At 31.9% G+C, this 15127-nt stretch overlaps 1 protein-coding gene across 2 annotated transcripts in view; it reads right to left on the reverse strand.

Moving 5' to 3' along the window:
- The window catches only part of LOC142353056 (cilia- and flagella-associated protein 157-like), a 48057-nt gene that overhangs the window by 2837 nt on the left and 30093 nt on the right, over nucleotides 1-15127 (reverse strand). Inside the window, exons 5-8 of one of the 2 annotated variants that reach the window (XM_075405251.1) lie at nucleotides 14898-15064; nucleotides 10311-10529; nucleotides 7853-7980; nucleotides 5786-5918 (exon numbers count right to left, since the gene is read on the reverse strand). In XM_075405251.1, coding sequence (XP_075261366.1) covers nucleotides 5786-5918; nucleotides 7853-7980; nucleotides 10311-10529; nucleotides 14898-15064 — 647 coding nt within the window. The remainder of the gene's footprint in view (nucleotides 1-5785; nucleotides 5919-7852; nucleotides 7981-10310; nucleotides 10530-14897; nucleotides 15065-15127) is intronic. The other variant, XM_075405250.1, reaches the window with a different exon arrangement.

Here is a 15127-nt window from a genome sequence, read left to right on the forward strand (position 1 = left end):
AGAAAATATACCCTCAATACAGTGTTTCTAATTTTTTCCTAAATGCAGCTCAAAGTCACTAGAAGGTTTTGAGAGCTTACCAAAGAAGTTTAAAGCCATCAAAAGTAACACCTAAGAATTTTTATACAAAAAAATTGGTTCCTAATAATTTTATAATATATTTTCTAGTTACTTCTGAAGAACTCATACTCTTGGTTTGATCATTGGCAAAAGATTAAATTAATTTGTTGCCGGTAAGGATACTTAAATTTCTGACAAATTTTTTGTTTTCTCATTTGATTTCTCACAGTCGTATCAGGCTTATTGTCTTCCTGTTCAATTGGACTATGGGAATTATTGATGCCAGTTGCAGAAAAATTTTACAATAGTTTCTGAGGCTAAAAGACTAAATAAAGGAAACTTTGAAAATTGTTCGTATTTTTTTAAGAAAATGTTTTAATTTTGAGATACAGAAAATTCTTTCCAGAGGGCATGAAATATGCATTTACCTATAGATTTGACTACTGAGGCAATTTTAAGATTTAAAAATTAATTAAAAAAAACAGTAATAAAATTTATTTTAAAGTTATATACAACAGAGTTTTTCTGAAAAAATTTTCCTAAGTCGTAAAAATGCGAAATTAACATTTTTGAAAATTTTTCTGATATTAAATTTCGAGTTTTGGGTCGCAACTTCTCAGACTAAATAACCCTTGTCTCCCGATGGTCTTTTTTGAGCCCAATTTTCAACAGTTGGTTATCCCCGATCCCAAGTAAAAATAACTAAAATTCCAATGTTTAATTTTTTTTATGATGAAAAGCATCCTTTTTCGAAAAAAGAGCACAAAAAAATGTTAACAAAACTTCGGGTAACCAATTTTGAGTGATACATGGTGGTAGTTTATCTAAGATTAAGAAATATTTTACCAGTCTTTTTCAATTTTTGATACTTCAAATAACCCCGGATGGAATATTTTAACGCGGACAAACTTTTCTGTGTCGTTTTTTTCGGTTTTATCAAGATATGGTCACAATTTTGCAGCCTCACTTTCCTTTAAGTGTTATAAATTAAAACTCAAAACATGGAATAGTGGTTTTCAAGTTGAGTCATTTTTTTCATTGGTAAGAAAATTTTCATAAACAAAAATTTTGATGGCTTCCAGCTAATTTATGTCAAAATTTATTTAAAAAATGCAACAATTGTTTTTTTAAGATTTTTTTTGCTAAACTAACTAATTTGCTACCTTATAGAAAAATCATGGGTTTTTATTAGACGCACAGCATTAGTGAGACTATTGTCGATTTTTACAATCAAAATTGATTGGGTCTGTATTGTCGCGCTCTCTTTTTTAAAATCAGTTTGTACGTTTTCTTAAATTTCTTTTGGAAAAAAGAGATAAGAGTGTTTTCATATACAAATTCAAACAATGAGAAATCTTAACTACGTTGAGATGATGCCTAATGAAAAAAACCGTTTTCAGAGAAAACCTCATGGTTTCAATGACTCCTACATTTTTTTTGCGAATTTTTAAAAATCTTTCAAGTTTTGCAAGAATGTATCATTCCTTTTGTGGTCTTTCTTCTTAGTGTTACCAAACAAATGTCAAAATTACTATCTTTGGAGTGAACTTATCACTTATGTAAATTATATAGTGTTTCCCGTTGATACCTATTACCACTTTGTATTTGTTTAGACTTCTTTCTAGAAGTTGTTATGACATTTTATAGCTATTGGGCATCAAAAAAATCAATTGAACTATGGATTTTCCTACTTTTTATTCTTCTTTTTGTTGACTAATTAACTAGGCTTGCTAAGGATTGTTCCCCTTTGCTTTGTAGTGAAGTAGTGAATTGTTTCTTTAGTTTTATTTTTATCTGTCGCTAATTTGATTTTTTCTTAATAAGGTTCTTTTAAAAGAAAATAAAAATTTTTGAGCGTAATTAAAATTTTCGTTGTTTTATTTTGCTGTTTGTCTTGTCTTGTATTCTCATTAATCGGCCCTCTTATGTCGCATTATTCAATTCATTTAATAGTTTGAGTCTAGTATTTTTTTAACCTATACATCTATTGCTTTCGTACAGTATGTGTATTGTCGCAAGTTTCTAATATCTTCCTCATTTGTTAGACAATTAAGTCAAAATGTGGGGTCAGAACGTTGTGCATGACACAATATCCCCAAGCCTCTTGTTTTTATTTGTAACATACGTTCAGAAGACACAGCAAACCTGGTGATAGCTACACGTTAGGCTACTAAAACTTTGTTGGTTTTTCACTTTGCGAACATTATGTGGTCTAAGAGTCATTGTTGGAAAATCGAAACTTAAATTGCGAATGGAAAATTATCCATTCACGTGAGAATCTGGATCTGAAGTACAAAAAACTCTTAATTTCATGTTGATTGAAAAAAACTTCAAAAGAGGGAGGGAGGATTTTGCCACATTTCAGCAATTATGCATGGTTAGTGTTTTGAACATTTTTCATCTTTCTTCGTATACAAGAAAAGTAATAATTTTGCTCATGCTTTATTAAATTTTCTATCTATGTTACAAGTTGTCGGAAAGGTTTAGATAAAGGTGGGGTATTATCCACGGTCGACTAATCAAGCCAATCGCCTTCAGACGTTATCTCTATTTTGTACAATTTATACAGACATTGAGAAATGTATTTTTGATGTTCCCTCAGTTCAATTTTGAGAGTATGGATGAAACAATAGCGTCGCGACAGTATTAAATTGCCGACGTCACAGATCCTGAAAAAGATGTATTTTTTGCAGTCAAGTTCAGTTTAATTTTAATCCCTGAGGTAGTATGATGAAATAGCACACGAGAGATTAAATTTCAAAGACGAAATGATAAATTTAATAAGCCTAAAAAAAATTTGCCCTCTGAACCAGAAAAATAGAACAAATATAGTATATTTAGGGAAGAAGTGCAATGTAGTTGCCCGCAAACAGAATTAGCACATGGAGCTGAAAATAACAATATCAGAATTTTTGAGGACTGAATATAGCGAAAGGAAACAAGAGAAAACGCAGTGAGATATTATATTTTTGCAAATACATAAATAAGATTTCATTTTGACTGCATTTCGAGATGCGCTTTACTAAAATTGGGCCAAAAGTTCTTTAGAAAGATCATAAAAAAATCATGATAAAACAAGGAGGCTCGGTAATGTGCGTTGGCACATAATATTCCAACCCCGCTCATCCACATTTTCGGCATAATTGTCAGCCAAATGAGGAATAGATAGAAAACCCCCAAAAAATCAAGTATTTTTCAAAATAATTGATGTATGAACGAAAAGATCGCCTCCAAAGCAAATAACTCAGAGGAGTAAAAAATGCCCTCATTAGATTGGTGAGATCTGTCACTTTAAAGAAAGCGAGTCAAGATGAACAACACAGAATCAAACAAAAATAACAAACAAAAATAATATCCAAAAATTATGTCAATTTTTAAAAAAAGAAAACGTACTAACAAAGCCAAAATAGCGTCAGTTAAAATTGAAACTGAACAAAAAAGCTTGTACTTCATTAGATAAGATATGGGACCAGTCCATAATGAGGTTTGGTAATAATAAGACAAAAAAGAACAAAAACAGCAACGTTTAAAATTTCGCTCAAATTTTTAAAAACGATAAATTTCAAAGAAGTAGAAACCAATATATATATATATATATATATATATATATATATATATATATATATCAACTGAAGACATTCAACACGCTTATGATTACCTGTGCCTTTAAAGGAGGGCATTAACTCATGTCACCATTTAAAATTTTATCGCGGTTACAAAAAGAACAACAAATATAACAACAAACAGCAAGAAGACACTGTAGCAGTATAACCTCTCATTATTGAGACTAGATTACATGCAGACAGAAAAAAAAGAAAAAAGTGCAAATTTAAAAGATAGTTTTGTATTTTTTTTTTGAAAAAAAAACTGTTTTCAAAGTTCTCAAAATCATCAGCTATGAAATAATTAAAATTTTTGTTGATTCGTCCAAAAAAGCCCGTGAGACTCTTAATTATTCATATTATGTCTTAAATCTGACAAAAAAGCGTCAAATAAGTCAAAAAATATGTTATTTTTTGCGTAAAAAGTTGAAGCCAGTAAAGTCATAACAAATTCTTTAAAAACATTAGATTTAGCAAAACTGCACCTTCACTTGAAGCCAGTAGTGTTGTACGTGATTTGTTATTAACGTGAGTAGTTAAAAAATTTACAAAAAAGAAAATGCGAAATAAAAAAGTGTTTGTTTTATTTTGGAAAATATTTGTTTGCAAAGACATGGAAGCCATCTGATATCTACTAAAATAAGAATATCGGCTCCTCTATTCCTCAATAAAAAAAGCAATGAGATTTTTTTTTATTTAGGAAATTTCATATCACTAAAGAGACAAAGTTAATACGACAGTTAAAGGCAAAAGTAAAAAATTTCAACTAAAATCATCAAGAGAGATGTGTCGAAGCTGTTGAGACCTTAATCTATATCTTAAAAGATTCTAAAATATTTAATTGTGGTTAATTTTGAACGCCAGGAATGTGATATGTGGTCTTTCCATAATTTCATGAAGTGACAAAAACGTGAAAAAATAAACGTGAAAAAAAATGTGAAATCTAGTAGTATCAAAACTAGAAAACCATAACATAACGCTTGAAATAGCAATAAATACTAAATTTTGTACCAGAAAAAAGAAGAAGCTACAAGTTGACAAAAATAAAAATAATAGTGACAAAGTTCAAAAAGCCATTGTTTATTTTAAAATTAAATTTTTTGAAAAGTTAAAACTACCATAAGTTTTCGAGTAAAAAGCTCGATGCATTTATTTGGAACTGCTTCGGAAGCCAATTGGACCCATCATCAATGAATTTCATTTGAATTGTTCTGTTCTTTGATTAATGAAAAAATATCAATTTTTTTTAAAAGTTATCAATTTTTATTACAATCCGAATTATTTTTGGATTTTAACAGTCCAAGCTTGGACCACGCAACTAGCCTTGCTATTGCTGTTTGTCTAATAAGAACACTTATTTGTTTCGAATGTTATAGATATAGATAACTTAATAGTTTAAAAACCGAAAATAAATTCTGCGTTTTTGATAATCATAGAGTAACGTTAGCAAAAAACGGCAAAATTTTAATTATAGAGCACTCTCAAAAAAATTTGAAGTAGGACTAGCCTTCTTTCGAGTTTATAAAGCTTGTGTTTGTGGTTTTGGGTGTGCCTTTCCGGCAATTTTACTCAAAATGGACTTTAGCATCTTATTTTGTGCTAATTTTGATGAAATCGTCTTAAATTTAAAATATTGAGCCAAAACTTTAGCCAAAAAATAATTAAATAAAAATCGCAACAATACATATTGGTCTCGAAAAATAAAATCAACACTTTTGTTAGCAATTTTAACATATTTTTGCAAATTGATTAAAATTTAGGCAAAAATTCCGGAAAATGTGAATAAAAATAACGCGAACTGGTCTAATATGCACAAAAAGTAAACCTCGATAACTCGCTTTAGAAAACAAAATCAGAAAAAATCTTTTTAGCTCCATTTTCTCCGGTGGACGGGCTTTTTAATGAGACCATTGACAACTCTCTACGATGAATATACCAATCGGTCACAATTAACTGAACAAAAGAAACCCATTTGAGTATAGTTCCTCCCCCCTCAAAAGGGGTCTGAACAACTAGATCCTCTGAATTTTTATGCATTAATATACAGGGGCTGCAAATAGGTGATCAAAATAGTAAATTCCACAATTTAAAATTTACTAAATTTTAAGGTTGTTCTTATGCACCTGTTTCGATGGTAGTCTGTGACTTGACAGTGGTGTACAATGTTGGTCTCTCCACTTGAAACTCAGCTGCTTGAGGTCCCACTCCCATGTTTGAGGCACTGTTTAGAATCCTCATCAAGTGATGAATCAACACCTGGAAATAGATCATACACCTAAACTGTGTTTTCCCGCGTAAAACAAAAACTTCATACGTAATGCCAATTGAGACGAGCAAGATTTTGCTTTTCGTGAAAAAACTTGCTTCAGCAAGATCCTTTTGTTCTTATCTTCAATTTTGTTTTTTAATTGGAATTTCTTGAGAAGTTTTATTCACATCCAATTATGTAAGCGATCTCGCAGTACGCAGTCTACTTCCGGTATGCAGCAGAAAATTTGTCGGCTAGTATCGAATTAGAATACAACAAACAGAAAAACTTCACAAAAACATTTGTTGTCATAACAATGTTTCAATGAATCAATTTGTTGAGCTAAAAAAAAACAGGGAAACTCAGCGACAACTTTCTGCAACATTCCAACCATGCAATCTATATTTTCCAATACTGCCATGTAGAATGGCTTGAAAAACAAGTTGTCCCCACAACGCTGAATTTTCAGCAGAATGTTGCGTGAAAATTTTGAACTACGAAAACTTATATTTCTAATGATTTTCAAAATTCTCTTATACTGCTCGTTTTGCTACTCTTTACTTCAGTTCGAAAGAAATCAAATTTGTATAAAAAAGAACGATGACTGAAAAAAATCAAACATGCACTTTCTGATAAGTTACCATCGAATTATCTATTTTTTGAAGAGTTGAAACTGAACTGCTAATAAAAGAGCCAATTTTTAATTTTCGGAGGTTGGCAAGCAAAGAGGAATGATTGAGAAATACGGAATTTTTATTCAGATTTTATTCATCGTTGAATTTTGATTTAAGAAACCGAGCCTCCTTGTGATTAGCGGCTCAGCAAAAAGAAGTGCATTCTTAATGGAAATTGTTTGCCATTGACAAAAATAATCATCAGTTTTGGACGGTTCTGCTAATTTTTGTTTCGTGGAAAGATTTTAAATAATCGAAGCTCAAACTGTAAGGAAACATGAGAGAGTTTTTGTGGCAGAAAGAAGAGTGAAGTTTAGGTTAGAGGTGCTGAAACACAATGTATATGAATATATATTAATCAATCTATTCGATAAGCTAAATTTTTGCAGTAACTCTTGAAATGTTTAGAATAAATTTTGGCAGAACAACTAAGTTAAGGCAGAGAGAGGCGTTTTCACTTTGTAGGGATTACCCTATGTTTTCCCAAAAAGGGTTATATCCGAATTTTAATAAGATTTTGAAATTTTGGATTAATTTACCGGAAGATTTACCTAAAAATTCAGTTTCTTCTAATTTTTCGGGTAAATTTTAAACTAACTGTCGAAATCTCCCGAAGTGCTTCAAAATCGTTTAACAGATTAGATTCAAAAGTTTTAGAGAGATTTCAAACAAATTTCTAGCATGTGAGATTTGTATAACTTTTATGAATTATCTGCAAAATTATAAATGAAATAAATCACTTGAAAAGTCTGTCTGGTATACCTGTTTAAATTAAAATTTTTATCTCTAACTATTGTGTTTACCATCCCATTACCTTAACGTATCTGAAAACTGCCTGAACTTTTTAACTCGCCATTAAGGGTAAACTTACCCTTGCAGAACTTAAACTTTTAGGTAATTTTACGCTGTCAGTAATGAAATAATCAATTTTATCGTAAACAAAGGAATCTTATCATTCTATAAGTTAAGATAGCTACATGGGTAAGTAAGTGTATATTCACACGTTTGTTGACATGGCGAGCCCTTGGTGTTTACTGCAAAGTTGAAGTTAGTTGATATAAGCCAAAGGTCAGATTTTCCTGAAATCTTTATTGAAAATAGCAAAAAAATTAAGATAACTAAACTCCGATTTTGTATCATAAGCAGTAGTATTGATAGACGATGAATGTCATCCCTTGTATTAGCGGACAATTTTTCTTGTAGAATTTATATGTTAAGATATGCAAAAAACAGCGAGAAGACTAAAAATAAGAAAGCTTTTTTTCTACCTCTCTTTGTCCCGCTGTTGCATAAGCAGCTTGTTCTTCGGTCAATTGATCATTTTCTGCGCTTTCGGCTGTTTGATCAGCCTTCTTCGGATCCGGAGGAAGGCTCATCTTGATGGTTTTGGCAGTGTCTGCATGAAAAAATAAAACGTCAAAGCATAAGTAGGCAAAACTCTTACAAAGTGGAAAGAATGTAGAAACACTTCTAGAACTATACATGCGTGCAAATTTAAAAGATTTATCATTAATATTTACCATACTCTGTAGAAAATAGAGCTGTAATATATACGACTAGGCTATCTTTGACAAATACAACTAACATTACGCTGCTGAAAAGGTACGTCAATCAAGACAGCAGATATAAAGAAGCCCTTCGAAGTATGTTTATCATTTTAGCGTTTCTGTCATTTTTCTGATAATGACCTAGAACAACAAGACAACTATGAGTCCCATGGAGGACGCCGGTAGAACTGAACGAGCGCAGAGCAGAATGATATAAAAGAGATTTTAAAACCAAATACATTCCGTGCTCTGATTGGTTGATCTTAAACTCAATTCTTTAGAGGCAAGTTTTTGTGATAAAATACATACAAAATAGCGTAACGAAGGTTTGTATATTGTCGCAAGCCCTTCGCTCTCCCTGGTTGAGGGTTCGGGAAACGGAGAGGCCGGGTGGAGCGCAACCAAACCGCACACTATATATAATCAAGCGACGACAGCGACAACTAATTAATTCGTCATTTTTTACATTTGTTGTAGTTTAATTTAAACCAATCGAATTTTTTGACCTCACAAATTTAAAAATTTGGCACTGGTTCTCATTTTTTTGCGTTCAACTGTGCACCCGATCAGCTCTAATTTGCAGCCGACCACAGAGAGTTGGGTCCTAATTTTATCAAATTTAAGCATAATTAATCTCTTTATCTCTAGTGTCAAGTATATCGAAATTCGATGTAGACCAGCCTACTATTTAGAAAACATATTGGGATCTTTTCAAAAGTTGACCTCTTTGGTACCTAGTAAAGAGTCGCAACCCCAAACCCCCTCCCACGCCTTCTGTGTTATACTTTTCTACAATATTACTTGGCCTGCAAGTTTAATTGTCCAACTTTCAATTTACTTGCATTTGCGGACCGCTGTTCACGGTCATGCCTCTCATGCGCTGTGTGATGTGATTCGTAAACCTCGGGTCGGTAATGTGCATGTGTGGAAAGTTTTTAGTCTTCTCTGGTGTGTTAATAAATTGCTCTCTTAAACTCTATTCAAGAATGACCCCTTTTTGTAGAGTGGGCAATTGTTGAAAAGATTCCCATTTTGCATTTTGTGGCAAATCAGAGCTTCCAATTTCTTGAAGTTCTATATTTTCAGATTTTACTATTATAACAATTTAAATAAAATCTCATAATATGCAAGTTTGTAGACTTGCACGACCATTTGCCTATATCGTTCAAAAGCAATTGAAAGAAAATGCCTGACCTGCAAGGTTTTTTGGGCAATAAGTGTTGTTGAAAATCAGCGTATGGTTTATTTATATAGAAGATCTGACTACAAAAGCGTCTTTGCGCAGATCTGTTGATAGATAAGTTCTTTGCGTATAATTCTCCATAGATAATGTCACCAGACAGGTGCTTTTAGTAGGTTTTTACACAACAAAAAAAACAATTGGAGGGATGGTGGTCAAAGCAGGCGTAGTAACATCTGTGAAAAATCTGTGACTGGATTTGGATTTGATCCAGGAGTTTTTATCTTGCAGGCCTTGTGTACTGCACCTCTGTACCAACTGTCCGTAAGTGGTCGAACTTGGGTATCTCTTAACAAATGAAGGCACTTCAATTTTTTCACGCGTAGAGTTCTACTCTAAACTATTACAAGCTTATTATTTTCAAATATCAGTCATTTTGTGAAGATTTGTTTCTATGTACAGAATAATAAGGCTAATTTCATACCAAAGAATCATAAACATTCCTACTAAATAGAATTTTTCACTGGAATTCTAATAAACCAATCATTTTCTACTAAAATGCTACCTAATTGCTTACCGTAACAGAATAGTAAATCTTTTAGAAACAAAAAATTAATTAAATGCCCTGTCACAAAACAAAACTGGAACAACCCTAAACTTTCAAACCCTTCAGTTAAGTTTGTTCAAATTGTCTAGTTTTAGCCCATATTTTTTAAAAACATTTTAGTAAACCAAACATTCGTCGTGATTTCTACAAGTTTTGTGATTTGGTTTCAGTTGATTATATTGAAGGATTGACTGAAAATGTCTTTCACCAAATTATTTGAAAACAACTTCTTTGTTCGGCGAGCAGTAAAATGCGAATAGCTCTATTAATCATTTTCTTTCAAATCACGAGAGGGCTGTACCTAATTTGACGTTCTAAACAAAATTGAATTTTTAATGACTGTTAATTTTAATCTTTTTTAAAATTTTTTTCCATGGACTGGTATAACTAACCTAGAAGTAAATTTTCAAGCTTTCTTCTCGTTTTTGCTTCGGCTATGTTAGATTCACGCATGTTATCGATTCGTTCACGCAGTTCTTCGTTTCCCGACTCGGCCGAGTCGTGTCGTGCCTTCAATTGCTCCATGCCGGATATGGCTTCTCTGTGTTCTTGAATCGCGATCTCAAACTCCTTCGTCTGTGTTTCGTACTCATGAATCAATCCTTCCATTCCTAAAATATGGAAAAGATCACAGTGATCGAAGAATTGAATTATCTCTCAAGAAACCTGCAAGCAGTCGTAAAAGCGGATACACACAATATATATATATATATATATATATATATATATATATATATATATATATAAATGCATTTATTGCAGGAATCTTGTGCAAGATTTGAATTCAGTCAACTTTTTTCCTGGAAAACTGACTGCTTTCCGCGGTCGGTGGAGCTCAAATAATTAACCATTTTACAATAAATGGATTGGATCGGAATCCACCCACCACTAGGCCTTGCTAAAAATATGTAAGGAAATTGATATGAATCATTATATGCTTTTAAGTGACGCAAATTGACTGATTTTTGTGTAAGAACAAAAAACTGGTAGTAGGAAAAAAGTTAAAATGTAATTTTATGTTTTTACACGTTTGGTCTCTGGTTTCTCAGTTCAATTTCTACAGAAAAATAGCCATTGTACCCATTTTGCTCAATATTTTAGTCCTGCTGCAAGCGATATTCGTCGCATTATCTCACCGGCAATTTGTCTCAGATATCTTCAACTCGCTTAGTTTAAAGTCGCTACTTAAGATGACTATCATGGTCATTAGTAAAACCCCAAATATTTTTGTAGAACCTTGTGTGAGCAATTTTGGCCGGTCGATATATTCATCGTAGACAGTTGAGACTGGTATTATTAGAAAGCTTGTCCAGCGTAGAATATGGAATTAAAAAGATTTTTTTGATTTTCGGTTTTTACAGGGAGTTATCGAGGTTTAAACTTTTGAGAAAATAGAGTGAATTCCGCTGATTTCATTCACCTTTTTTTCGGAATTTTTGACCAAAATTTTGCCAATTTTGATAAAATTTAATAAAATTTTTCAAGAAAATGTTGTTGATTTTACCTTTAAAGACAAAATATATTGTCGGCTATTTTCATTGAATTTTTTTTGTCACAAATTCCAGCTAAATATTTCACAAAATTCATACTTTTTTTATCAAAAACAGCACGAAATAATTTTCGTTAGTCCACTCTGATTAAATTTGCAGGAAGTGCACACCCAAACACCACAAACACAGTCTTTGTAGACTGAAAAGGGGGCTAACTTTACAGTTCAACTTCCGTTGAGAGTGCTCTGTGAATAAAACTTTGTCGATTTTTGCTAACTTTATTCGTTGATTATCAAAAACGCAGCAATTATTTTTGATTTTTCAACTAACAAAATATCTATATCAATGACATTCCAAAAATTAATTATTTTAAATGTTCCTAAGGGACAATCAGCATTAGCAAGACTAGTTCTGTACCAACATTGGACCGTTACAACCCAAAAATAATTCGGATTGTCGTCAGTCGGTTTTTTATTAAAAAAAATTCGATCTTTTTTATATTAATTAAATAACAGAACATTTCAAATCAAAGCTCACTATTGATAGGTCCTATTGGGTTCCTAATTAGTTCAAAATTAATTTATCTAGTTGATTGCTTGAAAGCTTATGGTCGTTTTGACTTTTGAGATATTTGATTTTTAAATAAAAAATGGCTTATTGAACTTTGCCTCCATTTTTCTCTTAATTTGGTCAACTTGTAGCTTGGTGTCAGCAATCAAAGAGTGCTCCTTCTTTCTGCTGAATTCAAATCTAGTTTTATTGCGGTTTTACGCCTTAAGTTATGGTGTTCTGGCTTTGATACTACTAGATTTCCCAATTTTTTTTTTAATTTTTAGGTATTTCCCCATTTTTCATGTTTTCTAGTTTTGTCAAATTATCACGTTATTGTCAGTTCATAGATCAAATTTTTTGCGTTACAAATAACGCACACTTGATAAAATTTGAATCCTGAAAGATAAAGATTGTGGTTTTTTACCGCTTCGACAGTACTTTCTCGAAGAATTTAATTGAATTTTTTAATTTTGTCTTCAACTGTCGTTTTTAATTTGTCTTTTTAGTGGTATTTAATTTCCTGTACAATCATCCGGTTTGATTGGTTTCTCCTGGAAGAGTTAATGATCCGATGTTGTGATATTAGAAGATAGATAATGGCTTTCATGACTTTAAAAACAATTGTTTTTCAAAATAAAAAAAAACATTTCAACTTCGAAATTTTGTTCCTTTTATTGTCTGTTTGTTGCCTGGTCTCGTTTTTTAAAGGTTAAAGATGACATTATTTTTGTCAAGGGAAGGTGTCAAAAGGGATTGGTGCCTCAAAATCTATTGTTTTTAAAGAAGTTGTTATGACTTTTCTGGCTTCGACACGGGTTTTTCACAAAAAAAAACTAAATTAATTTTTCATTTTTGTCATATTTGACGTTCCTTTTGTAGACATATGACTTGTTCTAGATAATGCAGGTCTCGAGGGCTTCTTTTGGAAGAATAAACAAACCTAATCAATTTTTTCATTTTGTAATTAATGGCTTTCTTGTCTTTGGAATTAAATTTTTTTCGATAAAAACAAGTATTGCATAATATTGCTTTTTTTTTCTTTTTGGTCTAATTGTTACCTACTTTCATTAATGAGAGGTCACACAATTCATTTCAAAGGAAGGTGTCAAAAGGGATTGGGGTCACAAAATTTATTGTTTTAAGAGAATTCGTTATGAATTTACTGGCTTCCACACGGGTTTTTCACAAAAAAAAGTAAATGAATTTCTGACTTTTGTCATATTTGACATTCTTTTTGTTGACGCTAGACATATTCTGGATAATTGCAGGTTTTAAGGGCTTCCTTTCGAAGAATGGACGAACCTATTCAAATTTTTCATTTTGTAATTAATGGCTTTTATGTCTTTGGAAATAAATTTTTTTTCGAAAAAAAAAACAACTTTTACATAATTTTGCATTTTTTTTCTTTTTTGTCTAATTTTTGCTTTTTTTCATTAATGAGCGGCCACATAATACAATATCGGTGTTTGACGAAGGTGCAATCGAACATTTTTGGGCGCCAAAGTATGGCTTTACGGCTTCCAAAGCAATTTCTGGCAAGTTTTAATTGATTTTTAGTTTGTTGTCTATTTGTTGTTCTTTTAGTAACTGCATAAAAAATTGAGTACCAAGAGTTCTTAATTGCCTTCTATAGAAGCATTGGTAATTGTAAACCTATGGGATATTTTAGTTGATTCCTAATGGTTTTCATTACGTTGAAGCTAATTGTTTTTTTTTTAAATTCAGCGAACTTTCTGACTTTAAAGTTTCTGTTCATTTTTGTCTAATTGTTACCAAGCTTTATTATGAACTGGTAAAAAACCATTTTTTTGGCGAGTTTCAAGTTAGTTTTTTTATTTTCAGTTTTATCTGACGCTATTTTGACTTTGTTATTGAATTTTGTTTTTTAAAACGGACATAAACTTTTTGATGTAATTAATGTTTGTTGTTGTTGTTGTTTGATTTTGTCGTTCGTTTTCGCTCGCTTTCTTAATGTCGGCATTTCTCATCAATCTAATGCATCATTTTTTACTCCACTGAGTTATTTGCTTTGGGGCTATCTTTTCGTTCATACACCAGTTTTTTTTTGAAAAATACTTGAATTTTTTGTTTTTCCATCTGTTCCTCATTTGGTAGACAATTATGCCAGAATTGTGGATGAGCGGGTTTGGAACCTTATGTGCGATCGCACATTACCGAGCCGCCTTGTTTGTCGTAACTATCTCATTTTGTAGACATAGTTATTTTATAAAAAAAGTTTCCTAAAAATTAAGCGGTAAAATTTTGTACGAATTTCAAAGAAATCGGTGGAATTTCAATGCTTGCAATGACGAAATAGAATTTCTGAAGCGGGGAACAAGTCTGATGCATTTACCGCTAATTTTTTGTTTGCGGCTTTAAGCGGTGATTTTTTACATCCTATTTTATTGCGAAAAACCGCACTCCTCACTAAAATTAACCGCATTCATTGCAACACTTGCATTGCTACCCACCATGAGTGTTGATAACCTCGGTTCGTGAATACCAGGGTCGACTATCATACAAAATTTCTGGCAATGTGACAAAGTCATAGTTTTTTTCTTGTCTTGAGATACTCATTCATTTGATTGTTGGTATGAAGACATACACTGTTATCTGTATATAGATATTCATACATCCATCCCACAGGGTGAAAAAAACAGTTCACAAGTGCGATTTCAAATGCAGTTTAGTTGCAATACCAGGATTCACACCTCATTAGATATATTCTATAACATCTATAACATGGAATATCGCATTAAAATGATGCACTGGTATATACCGAGGTATAAAGTTGAAACACTAGCAAACGTTTGAAAGTACGAAAATCAAAATTTTTAAACTCGCAGATATATAGGCATATTGATTTTCATATGCATGCCTAGAGTTTTTGAAAATTCGCTTGCGTTATTTCAACTTTATGACAATGGTTATAAAAACCTTTGCATTTGTCGAGCATGATTCGTATCTGTTGAACATTCTTGTTGAATTTTCTGCTCAGTTCCTTCTCATTAAACTCTAGCATCTCAACTAGGAGTTGGTTCTGTTTTGCTCTGTACTTGTACGCGTCATTTTCTTCTATCAACGCCACAGTTCTGTCCGAGTGTCTGAAATGTTTTTGAAAATCAAATAAATCAAGTTTGATTGAAAATTTAAACTTCGTTTATATA

This window comes from Convolutriloba macropyga, chromosome 14 (genome assembly GCF_964194025.1).
Source record: "Convolutriloba macropyga chromosome 14, txConMacr16.3, whole genome shotgun sequence".
NCBI lineage: Eukaryota > Metazoa > Xenacoelomorpha > Acoela > Convolutidae > Convolutriloba > Convolutriloba macropyga.